The following is a 27821-nucleotide window of genomic DNA, read 5'->3' as shown; positions in this document are numbered from 1 at the left end:
TCGAGGAATGGAAGTTCCTCCTTCATATCTATGTTGTGCCAACCAACCATCAGTTTCAGTCCTGGGCTCCCTGGTGGAATGGAAGAGCCTGCGAAGGTGGCCGAAGGGGGAGAACACATTCTGCCATATGTAAAAGTGAAAAGTGATCCAGCAGCTGTATAGTCGCTGAGATCACTTTTACATTCTAAAGCATCGCCATCTCAAAAAAAAAAAAAGATACTGGAGTCATGACTGCAGCTGAAGCCATGACCTTAGTAGAATCACTAAAACCTGAGGATGAATGGGTACATCCATTTGGGGGAAGTGGCAAAGGGGATAGTACAGAGATTGTACAATCAAATTGCAATGGGCAGGTTAAGAAATCTGCATGTTTATGGCCACCATAACGCTGCATAGGAAACAAACTGTGATCAGTTCTTAAGGAGTGATAAAACATAGAAATCGACAAGAGTGAAGGGCAATTTAAGTGACCCTATTACCATAGGATCACCCAAAAAACAAAACAAAAAAAAAACACCAGCCTTCTAAATGAACAGCTTTATTATCCACCACACACAGCTGTTAAGTTGGGACCAGCAGCCGTGTCCGTGTAGCCACTGAATCCCAATAGACATAAATGGATAGACAGCCCTTTGTATAGGAGTACGGATTTTTACACCTATGTGAATGAGGCCTTAAGACGCTCGACACTCATGTCCTAAAACTCTGCAGTCACCGGTATTCTGCAGCTCCCATTGTGTGCTGTGGTGACAGGGTCAGTTTAAGTATAAGTGATTTCCTAATTTCACAGGATCTCCCAGTTCTGATTATTTTTTTGACTTATAACACACTGATCCTTATAAAGTAAAAAGGGAACAGCAGAAATAGATGATTGAACAGCTGCACCACAAGTGTGGCAAGCCAGATATGACAGAAATGGATAAATACTCTGGTTGAACTTAGTGATACTGCAATGCTAATATGTATTCCATTTCCTCTTGTGTTTCCCTTATGTTAGAGTAGATCTGGTTTGGTTTAAATCGACATGCTGTACAGATGATTATGGTAACTTATGAGTTGTTGCAGCCAGCATGTCCCTCAGACTACCATGTGTATTACATTTGTGATGCATCTTATGTGTCATCATTAATGAATTAAAAGCTGACTGAATGAAAGCAGACTTCAGAAGATTTTATATTGGTTAAACTGACAACTGTGCAGCCTCAATAGCTTAGCTAAGTGTTTCCCAGTCACAGGTTTGTAGCTGAAATAATCTGTATGCTTTAATTAGAAAGCCTCATGCACACTGCGGCTGTCAAACGCCCATTTTACAGGCGGCTGACTTTTTTTTCCCCTAAACCCCCCTCTATTTTAGCCTATGTGTCCAAGCACACAAACATTTTTAGGGGAGTTTAGAAGTAGGGGCATTTAGTGAAATTTGAACGCACCTAAATTGCATTCAGGAGAGGAACATTTCGGCGCGTTTAGTGCTTGATCATGTATATTTTTTTCAATGGCCAGAAATTTTTTTTTTATTCTGGCCAAAAAAAGTGAATAAACACCCAATAGCTTGATACTTCTGAATTCGCCTAAATGTGTTTGAAAAATCATACTTTAGGCGTTTAATGCTGATTTTCTCCTGTGAGGAGAAAGATGTGCAGAACTAGTGTGCATGAAGACACAAATCATCGTAATCATACTTCATTCTTATCAGGACAAGCACAACACAGTCACTGCTGCTGAAGTAAAAGGACAACCTAGAGAAAAACCCAAATATATTCTGATTTCCAAAAGTGTTAAAGTAATAACTACAAGCAAGAGTACTATCAAATAAAGTAAAATATATGAGAGTTCCTACCGTCCCTCCATATAAAAACCTATACTTAACCGCAATAGGCCATACATTTTTTAAATATTTATCAAATTTAAAAGCTAATGCATTCAGCTAAATAATAAATACCAAAGCATAGTCAGTTGTTTACGATCTATCATTTACCATGGTGTCACAGGCAGAAATCCAAATAGTAATGCTATGCAGGTTCCTCAAGTTACTTCGGTCACAGTGGTGATGTCTGTATCCCCATGTAATATTATGATAACCATAAACGCAATCTCTGGATATATCCTTATAGCAATCAATAATCAAATAATGTATTGACAATGTCATGTTTTAAAGAGATACTTAAAAAGGAAAGCTGAAGTTGTTTTCGTTTTCATTTTGGACAAAGAGGGAAAAAATGTTCAAACCTCAGTTTTTGATGTTTTCTATGTTCTCAGCGGAGGGATGTATCCACACTTCCTCTCCTGGTGAGAAAGTGAGGGGAAATCTAAATTTTGACTGCCCTCAACAGAACAGGAGAGGGGAAAAACCCAATGGAAACAACATTGCCAAGGGAAGCCGTAAGGATTACCCTAACTTTGGGAAAATTAAATTTTCCGTCATGCCACAAAGACAAGAAAAAGTCTTCGTGGCTTCCTACTTAATCCATAACTTAAAAAAGTTTTTACTAGATTTCCACTTTAGGTAAAATATATCAGACAACATAATCAATAAGGCCATTCTAGATTTTCTCAGATAGGATGAAAACAAAACAATATTATATACAATATTTCATCCTATACTCCAAAATAGAATACAACCTTAACATATAGCTATAATTTAGCCCATTAAATTTCAGGATCACAACAAAAACTATATAAAGCCTCTAAAACTCATAATATTGTTTCCAACCAAAATAAGATGTATATGCCAATGGTAGACAAAAGACGCAACATTTACGGAGCTAGTTAACTTATTGTCCTGTACACAAAATTCCTGCTGACACTGCAACAGGTACTTGAGCTACATTATCAATTAGTCTTCTTTTTTCATTTAATACAATATAATTTGTTTTTCGTAACAGATCTTCTTAAACAGACAAAAAAAAAACAATAGTGTGTGCTGTATACAGTTCTAAAGACTCACTGCCAAAGGCATTCACATACCCGTTCTGATGCTGGACTCGGGATGTTTGGTTGTTGGTATAGGACGGTGGAGGGGGGTTGTAAGTCACTGGCTTGGTGACCTGAGCTGCCCGAGAGTTGTCTGGGGGTGGTGTCCCGGCACCAAACGGCCGGGCGGTTTTGTTGAGAGCTGTGCTTGGTGCAAAATTATACTTCACGGCTTGGGTATCAGGAGTAAGCACACCCTTTGGAAGAAGACAAGGGGACAAACCAAGCATCATGCAGCCATACTGTGCATTCTGTGCCCCACCCCTCCCACCATCACTCACACTTATTTCTTTAGGAATGGTGAAAATGTTAGAAGAAAGAGGACAGACAAGGTTTTAGTGCATGCAGCATTGCAAGTTAAACACAAAGGAACACACAACCAATAGAAAAAACAAGGGTAATTGCAGATAAACTTAAACAGAAATAAACTACAAATCATTCCAATTGTAATTTTTCCCTATTTTTAAAATTAAGAAAAGGAATTGGTTGGCAAGAAGAGTTGTTTGTTGTAGCCAGCTAATCTGATGCTTGATACCCAATTTTCACACTACGTACTGAATGAAGTCCTTTGCATAGCAAAATGTCATATACATTTTAGATAACATTCAGTAGCAATATTAGAGTAGAAATAAAAACTTTTAAATTACAAGATAGAATGCTTTATCTTTAACTTTTTTTAAAAAAAAAAGATGTACAAAAGTGTACAATATAACTAGATTAGGTAAATATGCCTGCTCTATAACTGCTCTTTGACTTTTTTTTCTTAAGGAGGCTCAATGGAAATAATATGACCACACAGATTGAGCTGTGAATGGATGAGTCACCTTTAATCAGACAACCTTTGTATGTAATATAAATGAAAACTGACCATTGCACTTGATTAGACGAGCATGTGTGAAGACAGTTTAAGTTTTTCATTATCCTATTTACATTAGATTAAATTGAAATATTTGCTTTACTCTTTGCTTTAAATTCTATGTAACTACCAGTGTCTGGACATCTTTGTCTTCATATAATTTTTCCAGCACTTTCACCTGAGCACCTTTTTTGGAATGTGGACCTTTTTTTGGGCTTTTCTGTTGTGATTCTGTGGATTTTTCATCATAAACTTTAGGATTTTTCACGAGTATATATATATGATCTATCTATCTATATATATTTATATATATATATATATATATATATATATATTTTTTTTTTTTTTTTCCCTAGCGCTGAACTTTCTGATTTTTTTCACATTTGGGTATTAGCGTGGTATCATTCTTTTATATACTGTAAGTAACCTTTGTCAGCCAGGACAGAATTATTTAAAGTAGTTCTAAAGGCTCAACCCCCAAGCCCCTCCTCCTACCTATCTGAGCCCCATCTTGATCTAGCGAACCAGGCTTTTCTGGATCTTGCTTTCATCATTGGCTCACACACACGCCAATGGCTCCTGCTGCTGTCAATCAGAGACAGGGAGCCAATGAGGAAAGAGTGGGAGGTGGGCCGAGCCAAGCTCCGTGTATGAATGGACACACAGGACCACCTGCAGGGGACCCAAAAAGAAGAGGACTTGGGCTGCACTGTGCACAACCATTGCACAGAGCAGGTAAGTATAACATGTTTATATAATATTTTTTTTTTTGGGGGGGGGGGGGTTTATTATTTCCTTTAGAAACCCTTTAATAAAGTAGTACAAGGCTTAGAGGTAACAAAATTTGAAAGGAGAAAAAGGGTGCCCTGTTTCTCCTTTCATTTTCTGTCTCTGAGGAATCCCATACCTCCATGGGAGCTGCCGGCTTGTGTGTATCTATTCCCAATTACCACCAGCTGCATCATCTAATTGGCCCCTGTTTACCTTCTGGTTGCCATCACCTTCCAGCAGATAAAAGACTACATGGACTTTGGTTTTTTTTGCTTGTGTCTGTCTGGTAATTTTTACATATACACGTACACTAACCATCTTGTGCCAGTAAGCGCTGTCTCACTTACTTGTAATTGGTGAATTGTTTTGCAGGTAATAAAATTTGATTGCCCTAAGTAACCACAATTTGAACTATAAGCCTGCCAATATTTGTTCCACTGATATCAGGAAAAACAGTGAGGGAGAAAAAAACCTTCCTGTTCCTGATGCTTTCACACATACTTTCTAAAGTCAGATAGCCTAATCAAAACTTTCCCTGATATTGTTAATTGTTGCCAATTTAGCAATCAGGTTGTCATGGTATCTCTATTTTGTTCTCATTGTCATATAAATTCACAACTATGCAAGGGCTCATCATAGCAACTGTCATTTAGCAGTCAACTTGAGATATATTTGTTCCACCATTAAAATTTCAGCAGGTGCATCAAACATGGTGTGCATCTGCTTCTTTATGTTGTAAACACTGCTGAATTCATGCCTTTATAACAGTTAGTTTTCACTCTAAAAAGCAAACTTCAGGACTATGCATAAAGTGGGGAGAGGTGTAGGATACTGCAAAAATTATATATATTTTTGAAATTAATAATTTATAATTAATAGTTTTATGGCAGCCCTAAGAAGTAATGGAGGAGATCAGCAGCTCAGAGATGCAAAAAAGGGGGAAAACAAGTATTTTATGAAAAACAAATGCCAATTTATAATTAAACTGTGCTTTAGCAACTGTCAACCAGTAGACTGACAATTGTGCTATGTTTATATTGTACTTTATAAGCTTCTTTAATTGTAACAACATCCATTTAAAAAGGATGAAGGGAATGGGCGTAAGTACTCTAGATGTTAAAGCAACCGCATGCAACAATATTTAATATCAGTCTGGCTTCAGACAGGGCTATAAAAAAAGTCTATACACACATACATTACAGTATATTATGAGTAGTGGATGCAGGTCATACATATGGAAAACCTTTGTTCAATTTTAATGAAAGACTTGACATGTATCCATGTTTCAAGGTATTTCTGAGGGTAATCAAGATAGTGATGTATTTCTGGCAATGGAGAAATTCACTTCAATGTGTTTTCTGAACACAATTTCAGGTCTTACCATCTATACAGTGAAATGAGTGTTTTCACTATCTAGTCTCAAAACTGATTCCAGTTAGAGAAATCTAATTTTTAGTTACACCAATAAAGATTAGTAAAAAAATAAGGCCAATTCTAGCGAGTGCAATGAGCAACATGATATGTCACCTTGCACACATTCATTGATTGCTCTACTATTTTATAGATTAAACTTCGAGCCTCTACATTTTCTTCAAGTGATAAACAGCCATTTTCGATGCAAGTTAATTTGGTAAACAACATAAAATAAATTAATAATGGTTGAATCAGCTGAAAAGCTAAATTTCACATGTTCCCTGGTAGACCATGCCGGATGGGGTGGGAGTAACTGCACAGGGCTTTTACACCATTTCCCTAAGCTCCTGCAGATAAGGCTATGTGCTCTCAATCTAATAGGATGTGGGTGGAGCCAGGCATGGCTATTCACTTATAAGATTATCAATGGTGCCAACCTCCAAAGCCTAGTACACTTGGACTGAATGCCGGGCGACATCGGCCTGTTCAATAATTGGCCTGTGTGCATGGCAGCCGATCTGACAGAAGCCAACCATTTTCCCGGCTTCTGTTGGAGGAGCACGCTGGAAAACCAGCAGATGACTGGCTTCCAATCAGCGCTGTCAGCCAATGGTTGGGTCACTAGTACAGCGGCTCTCACCTGAGCTGTCAGTTTTTTTAACGAAAAAAACCTGATAATGTGTACTAGGCTTAAGCAACTACAGCAGTAGCAAGGGGAACAACAATGCAATGATTTTACTGCAGATAGAAGAGTGAGGTCACCCTTTTAAAGGAAGTGCCTTTGTGATAGTTCTACTGGCTGGAACAGTATTTGCAAAATGTTTAATGGTTAAAAAACAAAGTGTTGGGGCTCATTCAAATTGCCATTTAGAGCTGTACACCACCCCGATCAGCATATTCCTGTAGTGTGTACGGCCAGATGTTTACATTCAGCTGCACCCACTCAGCCTATACAAATCAATGACAGGCTGTGAGGATCTGCAGCTGTCCACATGTTGTCCCAGATAGGGACAAATGAGCTGCCCTGGACGGAAAACAGGCTTGCATTCATAGCGGCTCATCCTTCTCTAGCTGCATGTAATTACTCCCTAACATGATTTCTACAGCCTTCATGTTCACACCTGGCCATACCCACTGCAGAAACAGGCTGTTCAAGGTGTGTACGGTATGAATGTTACTGATATGGGCAGCCTACAGCAAATACGTGATTTTATAGTCTACAGTTATAATTTATTAATCTATGAAGGAGGTCAGAGTTTCCATGCTAAACTCCCTGAGCATTAAGGTATCATAGCAACTATCTGTGATTGCATGTGCAATATCTTTCAGGAGTTGGGTTAGCACCAAGTTCACTTAATATGTTAGTGATAATTCATCTTCTTCAAGTGCCGTGTTCCCATGAGATCACCGGAGGCATTCTAGCAGCTTAGAATAAACCAGCCTGTGTTTACCCTGAAGGGCACATGCAGCTCCAGGAATGCAGTAGAGGAGGGAAAGAAGACGAATCATGCTGACAGCGGGCAGCAAGGGGTTTGGTGCCAGGCTAGCCACAGCCAGAGGCAAAAAGCTGCAGTATAAAGTGAAGGGGACAGGAGAAAGGTTCATTTTGTATACATTTAAGATCAGCAACAGAGAAAAAGCAGACAGATTGAAGTTCCACTAATAGGAAGGAAGCAAGGACAGATAAAAATACACAGATACAAATGGATAAAAATAACCACATCCAAGACAACCACCTCCTCTTTTATCTCCCTCTCCTTCAGTAATGCATACAACACCCACGCACCATTCATCAACTTGTATAAACCATGAAAGAAACTTACCTTTGGCTGATTACTCAATCCCAGTGAGAACCTGCAGAGAGAAAACAAATGTCTTTTTATTCAGCTCTGACATCCAAGCACTTTTTCAATGAAAAGGATTGCTGCCGTCTGTGAATGGTTACTTATTACCAATCAGATGTTCATTACCTGCTCAGAACTAAAGCCAGCTTGTTGCTGCAGGCTCGGATCTTGTTCTGGGCCTCGATATGAGTCATATTTGTGGTGCTCTCTCCATCAATCTGTAATAACCAGTCCCCCACACTAACACCGGTCACTTCAGCTTTTCCCCCTGGTGTCAGCTGTAACAGAGAAGATAAGGTACAATTAACGCAACGCTTAACATATTACGTTTGATGCAAAGTATACTAAAGACTATGGTCACGCTGTTAACACACAATTTCTTTTAAACTGCCACAAAACAAACAAGAGAAATTGTTGTATTCCCCCATCCACAGAAAACAGCATGAATGAGGAATCATCACAGTCATTGTTGGGCCTACAGTTTTCTACTGGTTTCCTTTGACTCTTCACTCAAAGTTTGTTGCTCTGGGTTCAGCCAACAATGCAACCAATGGCTCAAATTTTATAGGATTCAGCAGGAATTGGCCAAAATTTGAGGTATGTATGCCCACCCTAAGGCCCATTTCACATGGGGGCAGTGCGCCCAACGGACTCGGTTTTGCTCAGCGGGGATTGATCCGCCAATCCCTGCTGAGCAGGCGGATGACAGGTCCGTCTCCACTTACTTTGCAGAGACAGAGCTGTCAGAACCCCGCTCTCCTCTATGGGGGATCAGATAAAAACGGACCGCCTGTTCGTTTTCATCCGATCTTATCCGATCTGATGCTCTAGACCAGGGGTGTCAAAATCAATTTAATCGTGGGCCGCATCAGCATTATGATTGCCCTCAAAAGGGCCGGTTGTATCTGTAAAGCCCCGTACACACGTACCGATTGTCGGCCGTAAATATTCGGCCGACGACCGATCGGCCGATTGTAGGCTTGTTAGTATGATGCTTCCGTCAGCCGACAGCGCATTTTCGGCCGAACAGAATCTGTCGTGCAGGCATTAAAATATTTGTTGGCCGTCACCAGAACGGCCGATTGTTCGCCAGTCAGTACAGATTTCGGCCGACAGACAGCCGATTAGCAAGACTGGGCATGCTCAGAAAAGAAAAAAGACAAGGAAAGTTAACCATCACATGACATCACTTCTGCAGTCGGCTGTTGGCCGACAAAATTTGTGTGCAGTCTTTTGCAGTTTTCAACAGACACGACAGCCCTGGACAAAAGACGGCCGATCGTTCGGCCGACGATCGTAACGTGTGTACGGGGCTTTAGACTAGATGTCCAGAGCATCCCCTACCCTTACATAAGACGTCAAGAGCCTCTCCACCATCACAAGTTGAGTCCCCCAACCTCCTTTACATCACAGTGCACATCGATTACCTTGTGATGCTGCTGAGAAGAAGCTGGAGGCATTGCTGGAAAGCAGAAAGTATAAGGTCTGGAGGAGGACTGGAGCTCTCATGCAGCTACAGGAGAGGTGCGAGGGCCACATAAAATGGCCAGGAGGGCCGGATTCGGCCCGCGGGCCTTGTGTTTGACACCTGTGCTCTAGACGGATGGAAAATAGAGTTTCCATCCATCCAGATTTCAGGGACAGGATCGGATCGGATAGCAACGGGTGTCAGCGGAAATGTCTCTGCTTACATCCGCTGCTCCATTGGGCTGCATGAAGCATCCAATCCTGCCCGCCTTAAAAACGGACAGGCGGACCGGATCGAAAAGCCCGTGTGAAAGGGGCTTAAGAGTCCATTCAGACTAGCACGACTTGTCAGGCGACTTGTCAGCCTGACAAGTCGCGCTCGGTCGCTCGCCATTGAGTAGTACAGGACCCGTTCTAATAGGAGCGACACAAGTCGCTCCGACTTAGAAAAAGGGTCCTGTACTACTTTGGGGTTACCTGGGAGCGACTTATATAGACTTTCATTATGTGAAGTCCCTGCAAGTCGCGCCGAAGTCGCGGTGCACAGGTCGCCCCTCGAAGTCGGATCGTGCCAGTCTGAATGGGCTGAAAGGTTGCAAGACAATACAAACAAAAACAATATCATAGTGTGCCAACATTGAACTCCTTCCTTGCTGGTTGTCTCTTGCATGTAAATATTGTAGAAGTGAAGCAGCAAAGACAGGAGTTAAATCAGAAGTAAACCCATCCATTTAACAGTTTCAAAAAACATTCATTACATACATACAATTACATACAATTACATTTCCAGGACGTGCGGGAATGTAACTGTCACATTGGTTGTGCTCTCAACCAAACTGTCAAACCATCCAGTGGCTGGTGTGCAGCATCATGGCAATTGAAGATCAAACATAGGCCAAGAAAGATGTCAGCTTCCTTGGCTGAAAACCATAGGAGGGTTTACTTCTACTTTAACTCTCACAAGTCAACATTTCTCTATAAAAAAGGTTCTGCTTTCCAAAAGTGTAACATGATTATAGGTCTAACGTGAGCAGGAAAAAAAGGTTTTCACTAGATTTAGGGTAAGTTCACACCAGATGCAGTCCAGTGTTTTTTTTTCTGCAACATAAACGCAAAGACATATGGATTCCAATGCCACACCAGTGTAGTGGAGTTTCGGTGCAGAAAAAAAAAGTAGAACATGTTGCTTTTTTCTGCACAGAACTGTACTGGAACACAGCAGAATGCATCAAAAAGGCACCAGAATGCATCTAAATGAAGCAAAAATGCATTATGGCAAACCTCCCCTGAAACTTTGGTAAAAAGAAGGGGAATAACGCATTGAAAACACAGCAAAAATGCACCCGAACGCAGCAAAAATGTGCATGCACAAACACAACCAGTACACATCTGGACTGCGTTTCTATAGTGTAGACATCCTTAACCACTTACCGCCCGCCCGCCGTCATATGACGGCGGGACGGTGCGGCTATTATCCTGGGCGGACGTCATATGACGTCCGCCCATTCAAGCACGGCAGGCGCGCGATCGCGGGCGCGCCGCCGTGCACTGCCGGTGTCGGTGTGTCCCCGGGACACAGCCGGTCACCGGCAGGGGGGAAACAGCCAATAGGCATGGCTGTTTCCCACGTGATCGGCTGTGTTCCAATGACACAGCCGATCACAATGGAGGCGGCCGGGAGATGACCGCGCATGCGCGATCGGGAGCGCGCAGCGCGGTCATGTCGGTGGCACTGTGTTCCGTAGGAACACAGCTGTCACCGGCAGTAGTAAACAGTCACTGACAGTGACTGTTTACTATGTGATCGGCTGTGAATCCATTCACAGCCGATCACAAAATGTAAACAAAGAGCAGTAACTCACTGTTACTAGCTCTTCTCTCCTCATACAGCTTCCAGTATGAGGGGAGAAGAGCTAGAAATAGTGAGTTACTGCTCTGTACACATGTAAAAAGTAAAATCACACTAAAATCACACTAATAAAGGTCCCCACACAGTCCCCAGCCCCCCCCAATGTCACCTGTCACCCAACAGTCACCTCATCAGTGCCCAGAAATTGACACCCATAACGTTCACATGTGAGCACAGCGTTCGCAGGCAAAATCACCACGATTCTGCCCGCGATCCGGAAATCATTGCAAATTGCGGGACGCCTGTGCGTTGCCCGTGATTTGCAATAGCACCCCAAACGCTGTGCGATGTTGCCGCCATTTCCGCCTGCCGAATCGCAGTAACATCGCGCAAACATCGCATGACGCCCAAAAAAGTACAAGAGTTTCTTTGGGGCGTGATGCGTTGTTTGCGTGATGTTACCGCGATTCGGCAGGCGGAAACATCGCACAGCGGGCAACGCACAGGCGTCCCGCCATTTGCAATGATTTCTGGATCGCGGGCAGAATCGCAGTGATTCTGCCCGCGATCGATACGCTCACATGTGAATGTAGCCTAAAGTTCACCGGTCACCAGAGACTGCCAACAGTACCGCCGTGCACCATCGCCCGTCACCTGTCACCCATCAGTGACCATCGCCCCGTCACCTGTCACCCCATCAATCACCGTCACCTGTCACCCCATCAGTCATCGTCATCTGTCACCCCATCAGTCATCGTAACCTGTCACCCCATCAGTCACCGTCACCTGTCACCCCATCAGTCATCGTCACCTGTCACCCCATCAGTCACCGTCATCTGTCACCCTATCAATCATCGTCACTTGACACCCCATCAGTGATCGTCACTTGTCACCCCATCAATCATCGTCACATGTCACCCGGTCAGTGATTGTCATCTGTCACCTCATCAATCATCGTCACCTGTCACCTCATCAATCATCATCACCTGTCACCCCATCAGTCATCATCACCTGTCACCCCATCCGTCATCGTCACCTGTCACCCCATCAGTCATCGTCACCTGTCACCCCATCAGTCATCGTCACCTGTTTGCCATATACATGCAATCACTTACTGACCGCCTAACGACTATATGCGTCGGCCATTAAAAGCTAAATACTGGGGTTATGGCAGCAGATAGCCCCCATAACCCCGGTATTTTTTGAAACGGCGGGCGGTCGGCTTTCAGATAAGGGTGGTCCCAGTGGCGGATTCGCCGCGGAATTACCCTTACGGTGCAGGGGAAGAGGTGCCCCCCCCCCCCTCCTGCCGCGTCCCAGACGTTTTCCCAGCTTACCGGACCCGCCGGCAGCGGGGAAAACTATCCGGTCCCGGATCCTCAGAGACAGGAAGTCGAGTGAGGGCAAGATGGCCCTCACTCAACTCTATGGTCTTGGAGGACCGGAGCTACGTCAAAAGACGTTGCCTAGCAACCGGTTTAAAGGGCCGCTTTTTTTTTTTGCTTTTTTTTTTTTCCTCTTTCAACAATTTTTTTTTTTTTTTTCTTTTTTAGTGTAGTTGTGAGGTGTGAGGTCTTTTTGACCCCAGATCTCACAATAAAGAGGACCTGTCATGCCTATTTCTATTACAAGGGATGTTTACATTCCTTGTAATAGGAATAAAAATTATCAAAACATTTTTTTTTTTTAAACTGTGTAAAAATAAAAAAATAATAAATAAAATAAATAGGAAAAAAAAAAAAAAAAAAAATTAAAGCGCCCTGTCCCCGTTAGCTCGCGCGCAGAAGCAAACGCATACGCAAGTCCCGCCCACATATGTAAACGGTGTTCAAACCATACATGTGAGGTATCGCCGCGATCGTTAGAGCGAGAGCAATAATTTAAGCCCTAGACCTCTTCTGTAACTCTAAGCTAGTAACCTGCAGAAATTTTTAAAATGTTGCCTATGGGGATTTTTAAGTACCAATGTTTGGCGCCATTCTGTGAGCATGCGCAATTTTGAAGAATGACATGTTGGGTATCTAATTACTCGGCGTAACATTATCGTTCACATTATGGAAAAAAAATTTGCTAAATTTACTGTTTTCTTATTTTTTAGATCAAAAAAGTGATTTTTTTTCAAAAAAATCGCATTTGGAAGACTGCTGCGCAAATATGGTGTGATAAAAAATATTGCAACGATCTCCATTTTATTCTCTAGGGTCTCTGCTAAAAAAAAATATATAATGTTTGGGGGTTCCAAGTAGTTTTCTAGCAAAAAAATGATTTTAGCTTGTAAACACCAAGTGTCAAAAATAGGCCCAGTCTTAAAGTGGATAAATGGACAACTTTGTGTAAAGCGCTACTTGGATGTTAGGCCTATGTATGTGGCCAGGCTGTGAAAAAGTGTTACACATGTGGTATCGCCATACTCAGGAGGAATAGCAGAATGTATTTTGGGGTGCAATTTTTGCTATATACATGCTATGTGTTAGAAATATTGCATAAATGGACAGCTTTGTGTAAAAAAAAATGTGTTTTCATTTTCTTTCCACATTTTACAAAAACTTGTGGAAAAAAATGACATATTCAAAAGACTCATTATGCCTCAAAAATTATACGTTGGGGTGTTTGCTTTCCAAAATGGGGTCATTTTATAGGGGTTTCCATTGTCCTGGTGCTCCAGGGCCTTCAAAAGTACGATAGGTTGTCAGGAAATTATATGTGAAATTTGTGCTCCTAGAATGCCGGACGGTGCTGGTTGGATGTTAGGCCTCTGTATGTGGCCAGGCTGTGAAAAAGTCTCACACATGTGGTATCGCCATACTCAGAAGGAGTAGTAGAATGTGTTTTGGGGTGTAGTTGCAAGTATACATGTGCTGTGTGAGAGAAATAACCTGTTAATACGGCAATGTGTAAAAAAAAATAAAATAAAAAAAAAAATCTTCATTTTGCAAAGCATTGTGGGAAAAAATGACAACTTCAAAAAACTCACCATGCCCCTTATTAAATACCTTGGAATGTCTACTTTCCAAAAAGGGGTCATTTGGGGGGTATTTGTACTTTCCTGACTTTTTAGTGTCTCAAGAAATGAGATAGGCCTTCAGTACATCAGGTGTGATCAAGTGTGATCAATTTTCAATGATTCGCACCATAGCTTGTGGACTCTATAACTTTCACAAAGACCAAATAATATACACTTACTTGGGTTATTTTTACCAAAGATAAGTAGCAGTATAAATTTTGGCCAAAATTTGTGAAGAAAAATTACTAATTTGCAAAATTTTATGACAGAAACAAAGAAAAATGCGTTTTTTCACAATATTTTCAGTCTTTTTTTATTTATAGCACAAAAAATAAAAAACCCAGTAGTGATTAAATACCATCAAAAGAAAGCTCTATTTGTGTGAAAAAAAGGACACAATTTTTGTATGGGTACAGTGTTGCATGACTGAGTAATTCTCAGTCAAAGTGTGAGAGCGCTGAAAGCTGAAAATCGGTCTGGGCAGGAAGGGGGTGAAAGTGCACTGTAGGTAAGTGGTTAAAGTGGAGTTCCACCCATTTTCGGAACTTTAGATCTATGTAATCCCCTTTAAAATGGCTTTTACCAATGGAAACTTTTTTTTTTTTTTTTTTGCTAGTAAATACCTTAATTTTGGCTTTATTCCTCCTCTCCTCACTTCCTGGTCCGATCGGCGATGACGTCATTCGGCGATCCGCAGTGTCTGCTGGGATGTATTCTATTCCAGAAATCTCGCAGTAGCTGTATCTGTACTGAGCCGTGCCTGCCCCGCCTCCGCCCCGCCTCCGCCCCGCCTCCGCCCCGCCTCCTCTAATTGAGTTTCATTGTATGAATGTATTAAGGCTGTTCTCTGCCCCGCCTCCGCCCCGCCTCCTCTCATTGAATTGCATTGTATGAATGTATTAAGGCTGTTCTCTGCCCCGCCTCTGCCCCGCCTCCTCTCATTGATTTGTAAGAGGAGGCGGGGCGGAGGCGGGGCAGAGAACGGCCTTAATACATTCATACAATGCAACTCAATGAGAGGAGGCGGGGCGGAGGCGGGGCGGAGGCGGGGAAGGCACGGCTCAGTACAGATACAGCTACTCCGAGATTTCTGGAATTGAATACATCCCAGCAGACACTGCGGATCGCCGAATGACGTCATCGCCGATCGGACCAGGAAGTGAGGAGAGGAGCAATAATGCCGAAATTAAGGTACTTACTAGCAAAAAAAAAAAAAAAAAAGTTTCCATTGGTAAAAGCCGTTTTAAAGGGGATTACATACAGCTATGTATTCCAACCTATTAAAAATGGGTGGAACTCCGCTTTAAATGTCTTTAAACTTGTTACAAATAGCAAAATCAGTGCTAAAGCAAATATCACACCGTTGAAAACAATTAATGGTCTTTGTTAACCCTCCCTCTCCAAAACTGTATTATTAGTCATCGGGCTATGCGATCAGCAAGGGGTAAGGGGTAAATAAAAGACAGGATTTTGGAAAAGAGCACTTTTACTTAGCAATCGTTTGCTGTTACATAGAGAAATCCTAAAAAAATAATAAAATAGAATAACCTCCATTCACCCAAAAGGGGAAGTTCTGCTTTAGGGCCTCCTTGCATTGCTCCTCTTTACAGCGGTAGTATACTTAACTGTTACCTGCAGGTAAGCCTATAATAAGGCTTACCTGTAGGTAAAATGAATATCTCTTAAATCTGCACAGCTGACACCAGCGGCGCATGTGCTCTGAAGGTCCGGCGGACATTCAGAGCTTCTTGCCATCTCCTTGCCGGAAAGTGACCTCCCGCGCGCATGCGAGGGTTTGACGCCATCGCGGTTCCGGACACTCACAGTCCCGGAGCCACCGAACGGGAAGAGACGCAGAGGGAGCATGACAGTTCCCTCAGCAGTGTCCGGGCGACCGTGTCGGGGCTCCATTCTAAGGTAAGTATTTCATAATGAGCTAGTATGCGATGCATACTAGCTCGTTATGCCTTTGTCCTGCAGGGTTATTTTTTTGTGAGGATACAACGGCTTTAATAAATGGCACTTTTTTTTTGGGGGGGGGGGGCAGGTACCTGGTTTTGACAGGAACCCACTCCCACTTTCCAAAGTTCTTCTCCACCCTCCCTCCCTGTAGTCTGAAGAACACGAGCTGTCACAGCCGTTTGCCCACAGTTAAGATGCCGCCGCCGGGGACTGAAGATCGGTGGAACGAATGGCTGGGGTGAGCACAGAATTGGATCCTGGGATAGATAAGTAACTGTTTATTAAAAGTGAACAGCTACAGTTATTGTAGCTACTGACTTTACATTTTTAGAAATTTGACTGGTATTTCTCTTTAACTTAGAATGTCAAACTGCTGGATCAGAGCTACCGTGAGCTGTGCGGCCATTTTGGAAAAGTATCTTTCTCTGTAATTTTATCTGCAAGGCAGCCAATATATGATCAACATAAGAAAATGAAAGCCTAAATAACCAACTATAATGTGCATCAATGGTTAAGTAAGTGTAGAGTAACAACACATCCGAGAAGTATAGGTTTTCATATTTTTTTTTTACAGTTTAAAAAAAAACACGAAACATTGGCCAGTCATTCTTTACAAAAGCCTAATGACAGGTCCATAGTAACATGAGCACATTCAGTTACAATGCACTGGTAGAAATTCCCCCATACAACATAATGGTACAGTGCCCCCTGCGGATTGAAAACTATTCATTGCTGATTGCATATTGTGTCGAGTAAAAATATGAATAGTCAACCTCCAACAAGTGAATTTTGGAACAGTTTTTGATCCCTTAAAACAAATTAAAGTGAGATTAAAGTCTTGTTTTTTCTTGTTTAAAAATGTTATACTTACCTCCTCTGTGCAGTTGGTTCCTGCTCTTCTCGGGTCCCTCGCTGGTGCTCCTGGCTCCTCCCCCTTTACCAGTGCCCCCAATAGCAAGTCGTTTGCTTTGGGAGCACTGGTGCGTGCTAGCACCCGAGCCCCGCTCTATGCATCCATAAGACACATCGTGCTGCGTTTTGGCCCCGCCTCTGCTCTCTCCTCACTGGCTCACTGGCTGTGCCCCCAATGGCTCCTGCCAAGTGCCCCCAAGAGCTTGCTATAGGGGCAATTGAGTCGAGTCACTGCCCTGTGTGTCCATTCAGACACAGGGTTGCAGCTTAGCCCCGCCCTGTCTCCTCATTGGCTCAACGACTTTGATTGACAGCAGCGGGAGCCAATGGCACCCGCTGCTGTGTCTCAGCCACTGAGGAGGGAAAGTCCCGGACAGCCGATGCGCTTGTGCAACATCGCTGGATCGAAATGGTTTTTAGGTAAGTATTGGGGGGGGGGGTGGCTGAGGGGCGCTGCTGCACACAGGTTTTTAAATCTTAATATATATGCATTGAGATAAAACACCTTCTGCCTTTAGAACCACTTTAATTAATCTCTAGTTAGAAACTCAAAGAATATTTAAAACGAACATTTCCTTTTTCTGACATGTGCCTGGTGTACTATGTGCTTGTATGAAAAAGTATCCAATTCTCTATGTCAGGGGTATCCAACCTTTTTTCGAAGAGGGCCAGATTTGATGAAGTAAACATGCGTGAGGGCTGACCATTTTGCCTGGCATTCTTTGGATCATTAAAATTAAATGCAAATTAACTATTTTATGCAAAGGTTATTGCAAACGGCATACTTTTCATTTCGTGGTATGAATGGCAAATCTAAACAGGTGTTAAATCACACCGCCTTTCATATCTGAAGGCCAGATGAAAAAAAATCCAGGAAGCTGAAATATATGTCAGGAACATTGTAAAATACATGACATATTATTGGTAAGAAAGTTGTCTGCTCTCCTCCAATGATCAGACTTCTGCTGACACACCTCCCTGCATAGCCATTCATTGGAAAGCTCCGTGTACTGCTGTTTCTCCTCCTCTGTCTCTTATGCAGATGAGAACAGAGGGAATGTGATCACTGATAAAAAAAAATAGGCAAAAAGATGTATATGTTTTTTTATCTCTATACACAAATATTTTGCCTTTCACTTCTATTTTAAACTGAATGGGTTGTTTGATAAGGTGAGGGTTTACATACACTTTAAACATATTTACAGTAGCAGCTTCATAAGAGCCCATTCACACTGCCGCGACTTGTCAGGCGACTTGTCAGCCTGACAAGTCGCGGTCGGTCGCGGTCCATTGAGTAGTACAGGACCCGTTATAATAGGAGCAACACAAGTCGCTCCGACTTAGAAAAGGGGTCCTGTACTACTTTGGGGCGACCTCGGAGCGACTTGCATAGACTTCCATTATGTGAAGTCCCTGCAAGTCGCGGTGCACAGCGGTGCACGTGACTTCACCGGTCGCCCCCCGAAGTCGTGTCGCCTCAGTGTGAACCGGCTCTCAGTGTTCTCTGAAAACAAGTAATGAAATCTAAAAATTTTATCTACAAGCCTACACCTACAGTGTACATCTACAAGCCCCTAGAGGGAGATAGAAAAACAGAAAGAAGAAGCAGTTCCAGCAACCTGTACATGAGCTGGGAAGAGGGCATAGTATTTATAACTCAGAATTATACAAGCTCAGCATTTCTGGAGGAGCCACATGACAGCATTGGGACACCCTCCCCACCTGTCTCATTTATTCACAATGATCCTTTTGCTCTGTCACTCATTACAGCAAGACCAGCCAGCAGGGGAGGGGGGGGGGGGTCGGAGGGACAAGTCTCTTATGTGTACCCAATGCAAACATTTCAAAATACAACAGTAGGAAATCTAGACGACTCCATAGCTAGTGAGAAAATACAATTTGCAGAAATATCCAAATCGTAAAAAAGATGGAAAAAATATAGCAAAATAATAAAGGCCAGTGCATGTGGCTCTTTTATTAAAATTCAAACAGGCAGCAGCAAGTACCTGAAATAAAAAAAAAATAAGTAAAATCCATATCAAACCATCAAACGGGCTCTTTTTCAAGCATGACGAAAAAACACATAAAGCCTAAATCCTCCTTAAATAGCAATATCAGGTAGACTGTCACCATCAATTTGCAGCATTCTGTAATGACAAAACTCCATAGGAGAAACACAAAAATTCAAATGTGAACTACAATTCCCAAGAGCCATAATAAATTGGGAGTTGTCACCCCCAATCAGGTCTGTCTAACTGGAATTTTACCAGCCAATGCTACAAACGCCCAGAGTCCACCGGAACATGAGAACTTGAAAGAATGGACTCAGCACAATACCTTATTATCCTTTTAGGCATCAGTACCCACCGAAGTCCCTTACAGGGACCTTTCATTAAACTCTGTACTTCACATAAATCATTAGGGCACAAGTCCGCATTACCAACTACATTAATACTTTGCATACAAAGCAACTTGTTTATTACCTTTAACAAAGAACTGCTGCCCACAAGCTCCTTCATCTGACCTAAAGCCTAAGCAGGGCCAGGACAAGGGATGGGCAGGAGGGGCAGCTGCAGACACTGCAGTGCAAGGGGGCAGAGAATGGACACGGGGCAGGAAAACCCATTCTATGGCATGCATTAAAAGTGGTGGTGGAGTGTTGTTCCGCATCATTGGAGCACAAGACAAACCTGTCTCGGTACTGAGCCTAAGCATGTTAGATATCATGGCCTCTGGCTTGGACAAGCTGGGTAGTGCTTCCCCTTCCACCTGATAATTCCTATTTAACAAAAATGCTTAATCACATGAGCTCTCATGCTTGTACACCTTATGGATCAGATCAACCATTACATTTCAGTTATGAACATATTGGTTTGAAAGGTACTATGTCATTACTTACTTATGATACAGCTACAAATAATTTGTTTTTTTTTGGGGGGGGGGGCTAAAAAGTCCTTCTTTTGGTGATATTGTCGTCCACACTTTATTGGAACTGTTTTCATCATTTTATTAGCAGGTTATGGCAATCTTATCTAACATACACTATGGAATGAATATGCATAGCTGGTGATAAAGATCCTGGAAATATTACTAAAGGCCAAATCCTTGTGTATAGCCTTGAAGGGAGTATTTTTTCACAAGCAGACATATTGTTGCAAAGTGTAGAACCAGAGGCAAAATTTTGGATAAAGTAAGGCGTTGTTCACAAGAGCAGCCAGGGGGCGCTAAAACCAGGCAGTTCAGCCATAGTGTTACAGCCCTCGCCTGCCCGCCTGAACAGTGCCATCTAGCCACTCATGGCCATACACACGCCGTGAACTTGATGCTGTGCTTCACCGCGGTGGCAAAAACTAAACAGCATGTTGCATAACGCGACCAATGCAAGGCCCCACATGTGCCTGCTCACTGCCTGTCAAATGTCCTCTGAAAACCGATCTGAGCACTGATCAATATTCAGACGGCAAAACACACATGTAAACAACCATTAAGGCTTAGCGGTAAAAATAGGTGGTTGAGCTGAATTTTTATCACTCCCCCAATCCCTCTTCTTTGAGTTGATTTCCATGTTTTTTTTTCACTTTAAAGAGTAACTCCACTTTTGTTGAGAAAAAAAACATTCCCCTCTGGGTGACCTATATACATTGCAAGGATTATAACAATCTTTGTTGCAGATTCCTACCTTTTATTATTCTGACAAAATCAGTGTGTTCCTCTGTGCCCCTGTGGGAAACTGAATTTAATGGGCGTGGTTTCATAATTATTAATTAGCTGTGGCACCCACAGGGCACTAATGAGGAAATCTGCTGGGCCTGCATCCCTTTAGACGTGTTCCTATCGGGAGTATCTCACCAAAAATTAAATTTTTGTTCCAAGGGATGCCTGAAATCTGACTTGCATCTTAGTGCAGACTTCTATTGGTGAGCCAATCACACAAGCAGGAAATTATGTTTCTGGGGTGTGGTCAGTACACATTCTGTGTACAGAACACCTCCAGGTAGCCATATTGCATTTCATTTTCAGAAAATTACAACAGCTGCAGATGGAAAAGGAAAGGTAATTTTTAACAACATTCAATTACAATAGGACTTGTCGCAATTGTATACGCGATATTGTTTTTTCTTTATTGACTATTTTTTTCCCCTACAAAAGTGGAGTTACTCTTTAAATGGTTAGATTGGGCCAAGCTGTCTAAACAATCTATTTCCTTTACTAAGTGATGCAGCAGCTCTAAGCGCTGTATAAACTGCATGTAGCTCCGGCTGAATACAAAACACAGTTCCGGGTTCAGGCTGTGAGACCGAGACTTCGTGTTTCACACCTGGAACAATATAGAGTCGGTCTGAGCAGCGCTCAACCAATAAGTAGCGTTGTATTCTGTGAATGAATACAAAGCTTCCTCTGACTGGCTTATTCAGAGGACATCTGCCCCCCTCTCTGCCTCCCTCCATCACGTTCAGTAGTGGTACTGTGGTACAACCCCATTAAAATGAATGGGATCGGGCCACAAATGCCAGACAAACACAAGAGGTAGGCAGGGTAGGCAGCCGCCTAGGGCGCAGCTTAGCAGGGAGCGCCGGTGGAGCCTGACCCGAAGTAAATGATTTACCGTAAGTCACTGAAGGGGTTTTAACTAGTGGCGGCCAGCCCGCCCATTAGAGGCACAGGGGCACTGCCCCCCATCCATGCGTACGGCCCCCTAATCTACATGCAGGGAGTCGGATGCACAGATTCCAATGAGGTTTTTTTTTTTTTAAGCATGTGATTAGAGCCAGAGGCTCTAATAGGCTTCAAAAAGGGTGGACTCGGGGCGTAGAGCACTGCGCCCCGAGCCCACCCAGTTGTGTCACTATAGCGAATGAGTATTTGCTATTGCCACACTAAATCTCCTCCTTGCTAATCAGGAAGCGGGTCCTGAGACCTGTTTCCCAATTGGCCAAAGGAGAAGGCATCCTATTGGCGGAGGAGGAGGGAGGAGACGAGATTGTTTAGACAGGCGGATGACAGCTCTGTCTCCGCTTACTTTGCAGAGATGGACCCGTCAGATCCCCGCTCTCCTCTATGGGAGATCACAAAAAGTGGACCGCTTGTCCGTTTTCATCTGATCCTCAAGACGGATGGAAAATAGGGTTTCCATCCGTCTGGATTTCAGGGACAGGATCAGTTTGGATCTGACATCTACTGCTCTATAGAGATGCATGGAACGTCCGATCAGGTCTACCAGAAAAACTGACAGGCGGACCTGATCGGAAAGCCCGCGTAAAAGGGGCCTTACGCAACCTAATTCACCCTCCCTGGTTAAAAACAAGTGAGCTAAGACATCAGTTTTATATCTAATACATGTTTTCGATAAATAAGCTGACTCGTAGACTTGTAACATAGAAATACAATCCATACATTTAAACACCATCTTTTAAAACATTAACACACAGTACTAAGATTGTAAATATAACACTGATCTATTTTCCATGTGTTGTATCTAAAAAACATTTAAAAATGATACATTCCTTTTAAGACATTATCCTCAAGAGCCCTATGTGAACAGCAGTGAAGCTGAACATGGCAGCCAAATGCTGTGATGGTGGGAGGCACCTGATGACTGAAAAGCTTTCAACAAATGAGCCTGGCCAGTGGCCACCAGCTCCAGCAACACGAGACATTGAAAGGACAGATGTACTGTGACTTTAATGTGTGATTCTTAAAGCATGCAATGAGTGGGTGGCGGGAATAGGAACAAACTGTACACACCGCTGCTTCCAAAGGAAGATATATTATTAGAAATCATATTGCTGTGCTTGAACTGTAAATCTTGTTCACTGAACATCAAGATTTCTGTATGTTGTCATCGTGGCCAGAACCACACAAGTATTAATTACTGGTACAAACAGAATCAGAATGTGCGCACTAACAATTAATCCAACTGTGACAACACAGACGGTCTATAATAGTGCTGTAAACAGGAGTAATTAAAGTGCCCGTAATGTATGAGTAAATTATCAGGCTATTTAGCAGGGCCAGATCTTGAGGGGTGCTGGGGGGCTGTGCCCCCCCCCCCAGATTTTAGTCATGCCCCCCACCCCCAGGTCTCAGAGTGCATCTACTGATGTATGAGCCAGTGTTATGCAGATAGTTGATGTAAGGAGACACACTGATGGACACAGTCCATGTACGAGGGCACTGTGATGGGGACACCTGATGAAAGGGGGCACTATGATGGAGAAAACTGATGATATGTAAGGGGCACTCTGATGTTCACAATTGAGGTAAGGAGGAATTCTAATGGGGACACCTGATCTAACGGGACACTCTGATGGGGACATCTGATGTGAGGGGGTAATGTAATGATTAAGTACAGTTGTACTATGTGAAACGCATCTACTTGGACTGGCTGGTGTTTTGTTTTGCCACCTTGGAAATCACAAAAAAGGCATTTGGAACTCCAGTGATGTGCGGCCATTTCTTCTCATCTTGACAGTGCTCTGATGGGGACTATGATGTAAAGAGGTCCTCTGATTGGAACACCTGATCTAAGGGGAAACTCTGATTGGGACCCTAAGGAGGCACTCTGTTGGGGACCCTGATCTAAGGTGGTACTCTATTGGGGACCCTGAGGTAAAGTGGGACTCTGATAGGGACACATGATATAAGGGGCCACAGGTTCTGTTTTATTACCATAATCTAATGACAGCCTAATACATACTAGTGTTTACCAGGTTGTGACACTGTGTGACAGACACACAGTGTTGATTATGATGTCTCCTGACTTTTTATACCCCCCCCCCCCCCCCCAGGTCAGATCAGGCTAGATCCAGGCCCTGCTATTTAGGATGCTTAAGACGATTGCTGTCCTGTCCAGGGAGAAAAAACATCTCCTGCAGATGATGACATCTTCCCAGTCAGTACAAGAAGATTGGTCATACAATGATTACACCTCTCATTTTAGGGTATTGTAACTAGGATCCAATATTAGCATAGAGATCTAGTTACACAGAACCTTACAAAGAATTTCTCCAATAGGTTAATTTAGAGACTGTAGTAAGAACGCCTATACCGCTCTGTTTTTCTGGGTCAGTAACTCAGAAGGTAAATAAACCAGTGAATCAGCATGTTAATCAGACAATAGGCATTTTCAGGCAGGTTTTCTGTAAAGCGGAACTAAACCCTCCTATCGTTTTCAGCCAAGGAAGCTGCCATCTTAGCTTCTAATTGACCTTCAACTACCATGTTGCTGCACATGTGATCAATTATGACACCAGCCATTTATTGGTTTTACAGTTTGGTAGAGCACAAGCAAATGTGACAGTACATTCCCGTCAAATGGCGGAAATGTAACTGTTTTTTGAAACTGTTAATCAATGGGTTTAGTTCCACTTTAAGGGGGGGGGGGCTATATTTAGTGCATACCTGCCAAGTAGTGGGTGCCTAAAGGCATTTATTTCTGCTCAACGAGATCACAGTAACCACTTTCCTCGATCCAAAAAAGGATTTTATCTTCCTTTTTCTACAGAAGGCCTAAAGCCTGGTACATACTTTTAATTTTTTTTTTTCATTCAACTCAGAAGGCTAAATAAAAAAAAAAAACTGGAGGAGCTCAGAAGGAGTCACTGTACTAACTATGCAATGGTAGTACAGCGATCTCCCTACTGAGCTATTGTGTTCTGACAGGGGGACTGACCCCCCCCCACCCCCCGTAAGAACACATTGGTCTGCAAGCACTGATCAGATGTGGGTCGTCTGCTGTTTTTCCAGCATGCTGTTCGACAGAAGCCAAACATTCAGTCAGCTTTTGTCAGACAGGGCACTGTACACATGGGCTGAATGTAGGTTGGTTTATGAACCTGCAAATACTGACTGATATTTGGCCCATGTGTACCAGGCTTAATTAAGCCATCTTTGTTCAGACACTATCCTGGGTCAGTATCTATTTCTTTTAGATTGTAAGCTATATGAAGAAGGGCCCTCTAATTCCCCTTATTTTGAATTGTATTGTAACTGTACTGTCTTCCTCCTTTGCAAACAGTTAGTACTAAATAACATTGTAAATAATGTTGTAAATGCTGTATTATAATAATAATAATTTCCAAGGCCAAGATGCTGGCTTAGAGATGAAACAATCATGTATAGTATATCCCGAGAAACCAAGACAGTTGCAGTAAGCCAGTGGTTGTAGAAAATCTCTAAACATTACAGCTATACAGTATCTTCCACTGGAGGGTTTTTTTGTTGTGTAAGGATTTAGCTGAATCATGGAAGACAAGAGAGATTTGGTAGAGTGAGTCTGAGAGGAGGGAAATTGGGGCTTCTGCATCCAAAGAGTTGTAGACAAAAGAGAAGAAAAAAATGTAGAAAAAGTAGGACCTTTCAGGAAGGAAGGTGGTCGATTTCCCAATTCAACAAATTTGGATGTTTCTGGTGCTATATATAAAGTAGTTATTAAGCTGAGGAGTTTGGATCATGTAAGCAATGATCTTCAAATTGAGATAGACGTAGTGGGCTACCAGAGCAGATTTTTGAGAAGGGTGTTAATGCAATGTTTTATCTGCAGATATCAAAACTTTTCTGTATGGGCAATTTTACAATAGTCCCTGAAAGACTGGAAAGATCTAATAATGATGATTATCAAGAAATTGTACATGTATTTTTACACCTTTCATGGACCCCCAGCGAAAAGCCAAAGGATTTTTATATGCGAGAGGGAAAGAGGGGTTGTTAATTCCTGATGGGGGCAGATGGGGGGGACTAAGTCAGTGAAAAACTTAACAGCATCCTGTTGGTTGAAGGGTTATTGTAAAGTGGTGTCAGTAAAGTGGTATTGCCCTGCGATTTGGGGCAACCAGATGAAATACTAGATAGGGATGGTGAGCCGTATATGATATCTAAGTAGACCAGTAAGAGTGGTTCCTTGTCGCGTGGAAAGAGACTAAAGCCCCGTACACACGCATCGATTATTGGCCGGGAATTTTCGTTTGTTAGTATGATGCTTCCGACAACCAACTCCGACTTTTCGGCCGAAAAAAAGCTGGTGTGCAGGCTATAAAATTTTTGTTGGCCGTTAACACAACGGCCGATTTTCCGTCAGTCAGTACAGATTTCGGCAGACAAAAATCTGATGAGCAAGACTAGGCATGCTCAGAGAAGAAAAAACACACGGAAAGTAAACCAGCACATGACATCACTTCTGAAGTAGATTTTTGTTGGCCGAGAAAATTCGTGTGCAGTCTAGGCACATTCCAACCAACAAAAACACCACTCTGGACAAAAGTCGGACGATCAGTCGGCCGATAATCGTTGCGTGTGTACGAGGCATAAGGGTGCTATTTGCACTGCTGTGTTATATTCTCCCAGGTTAGGGATGTTAAAGTGGAGTTCCACCCATTTTTAATAGGTTGGAATACATAGATCTATGTAATCCCCTTTAAAACGGCTTTTACCAATGGAAACTTTTTTTTTTTTTGCTAGTAAATACCTTAATTTCTGCTTTATTCCTCCTCTCCTCACTTCCGGGTCCGATCGGCGATGATGTCATTCGGCGATTCGCAGTGTCTGCTGGGATGTATTCTATTCCAGAAATCTCGCAGTAGCTGAGCTGTAGTGAGCCATGCCTGCCCCGCCTCCGCCCCGCCTTCTCTCATTAACCACTTGCCGACCGCCGCACGACTATATACGGCGGCGGTCAGCCCCTCACAGGCAGAGTGATGTATCGGTACGTCACTAGCCTGGGAGGGTCTGGGGAGCGAGCGCGCGCCGCCGGCGGCGCGCTCCCGCTCCCGCGTGGTCACGCACCCCCCCGCGCGTGTGACCAGCGGACCCGATGTCCGCCGGTCACTCTGCGATCGTCGGGGGAGAGGGAGAAAGGCAGGCAGCTTGTGTAAACAAGCTGCCTGTCAGTTCTCCCTGTGTAGAGACACTGATCATACGGATCTACTATGTAGAACCGTTGATCAGTGTAACTACACCTCAAGCCACAGCCAATCACAGTTAGAATCACGCCCCTAGGGACACACACAGCCCCTCCCTCTCAATTAAAGTTAACCCCTTCACTGCCAGTGTATTTTTACAGTAACAGTGCATATATATAGCACTGATTACTGTAGAAATGTCACTGGTAACCCCAAAAGTGTCAAAAATATCAGTCAAGGGTCCGATCTGTCCGCCGCAATGTCGCAGTACCGCAAAAAAAATCGCAGATCGCTGCCATTACGCGTTAAAAAAAAACAACAAAAATGACAAAAATCTTTCCCTTTGTTAGTAAACGCGATAACTTTTGCGCAAACCAATCAAAATACGCTTTTTGCAATTTTTTTTACCAAACATATGTAGCATAAAACAAATTGGCCGAAAATGTTAAAAAATTTTGATTTTTACTTTTTTTTTGGGGGAATTTCATATAAAAAAATGTCAAAAATATTGTTATTTTTGCAAAATTGACGCTCTTTTTTTGTTTATAGCGCGTGATCAAAAAATCGCACAGGTGATCAAATACCACCAAAAGAAAGCTCTGTTTGTGGGGAAAAAAGGACGTCAAATTAGTTTAGGTACAGCATCGCACGACCGCGCAAATGTCCGTTAAAGTCACGCAGTGCCGAATCGCAAAATACCCCCTGGTCAGGAAGGGGGTAAAATCTTAAGTTGTATTGTATGAATGAATTAAGGCCGTTCTCTGCCCCGCCTCCGCCCTGCCTCCTCTCATTGGTTGTATTGTATGAATGTATTAAGGCCGCTCTCTGCCCCGCCTCCGCCCCGCCTCCTCTGCCCACCTCCTCTCATTGAGTTGTA

At 42.9% G+C, this 27821-nt stretch overlaps 1 protein-coding gene across 1 annotated transcript in view; it reads right to left on the bottom strand.

Moving 5' to 3' along the window:
- PDLIM7 (PDZ and LIM domain 7) overlaps window positions 1–27821 on the bottom strand; it is a 182489-nt gene that overhangs the window by 98524 nt on the left and 56144 nt on the right. The window contains exons 3-5 of the mRNA XM_082254798.1: window positions 7981–8132; window positions 7834–7864; window positions 2945–3167 (exon numbers count right to left, since the gene is read on the bottom strand). Of these exons, the coding sequence (XP_082110924.1) occupies window positions 2945–3167; window positions 7834–7864; window positions 7981–8132 (406 nt within the window). The remainder of the gene's footprint in view (window positions 1–2944; window positions 3168–7833; window positions 7865–7980; window positions 8133–27821) is intronic.

The sequence above is a fragment of the Pelophylax lessonae genome (genome assembly GCF_965119305.1).
Source record: "Pelophylax lessonae genome assembly, chromosome: 4".
NCBI classification, from domain to species: domain Eukaryota; kingdom Metazoa; phylum Chordata; class Amphibia; order Anura; family Ranidae; genus Pelophylax; species Pelophylax lessonae.
Note: the sequence above shows the minus strand (reverse complement) of the source record. Positions and strands in the feature narration are given on the sequence as shown.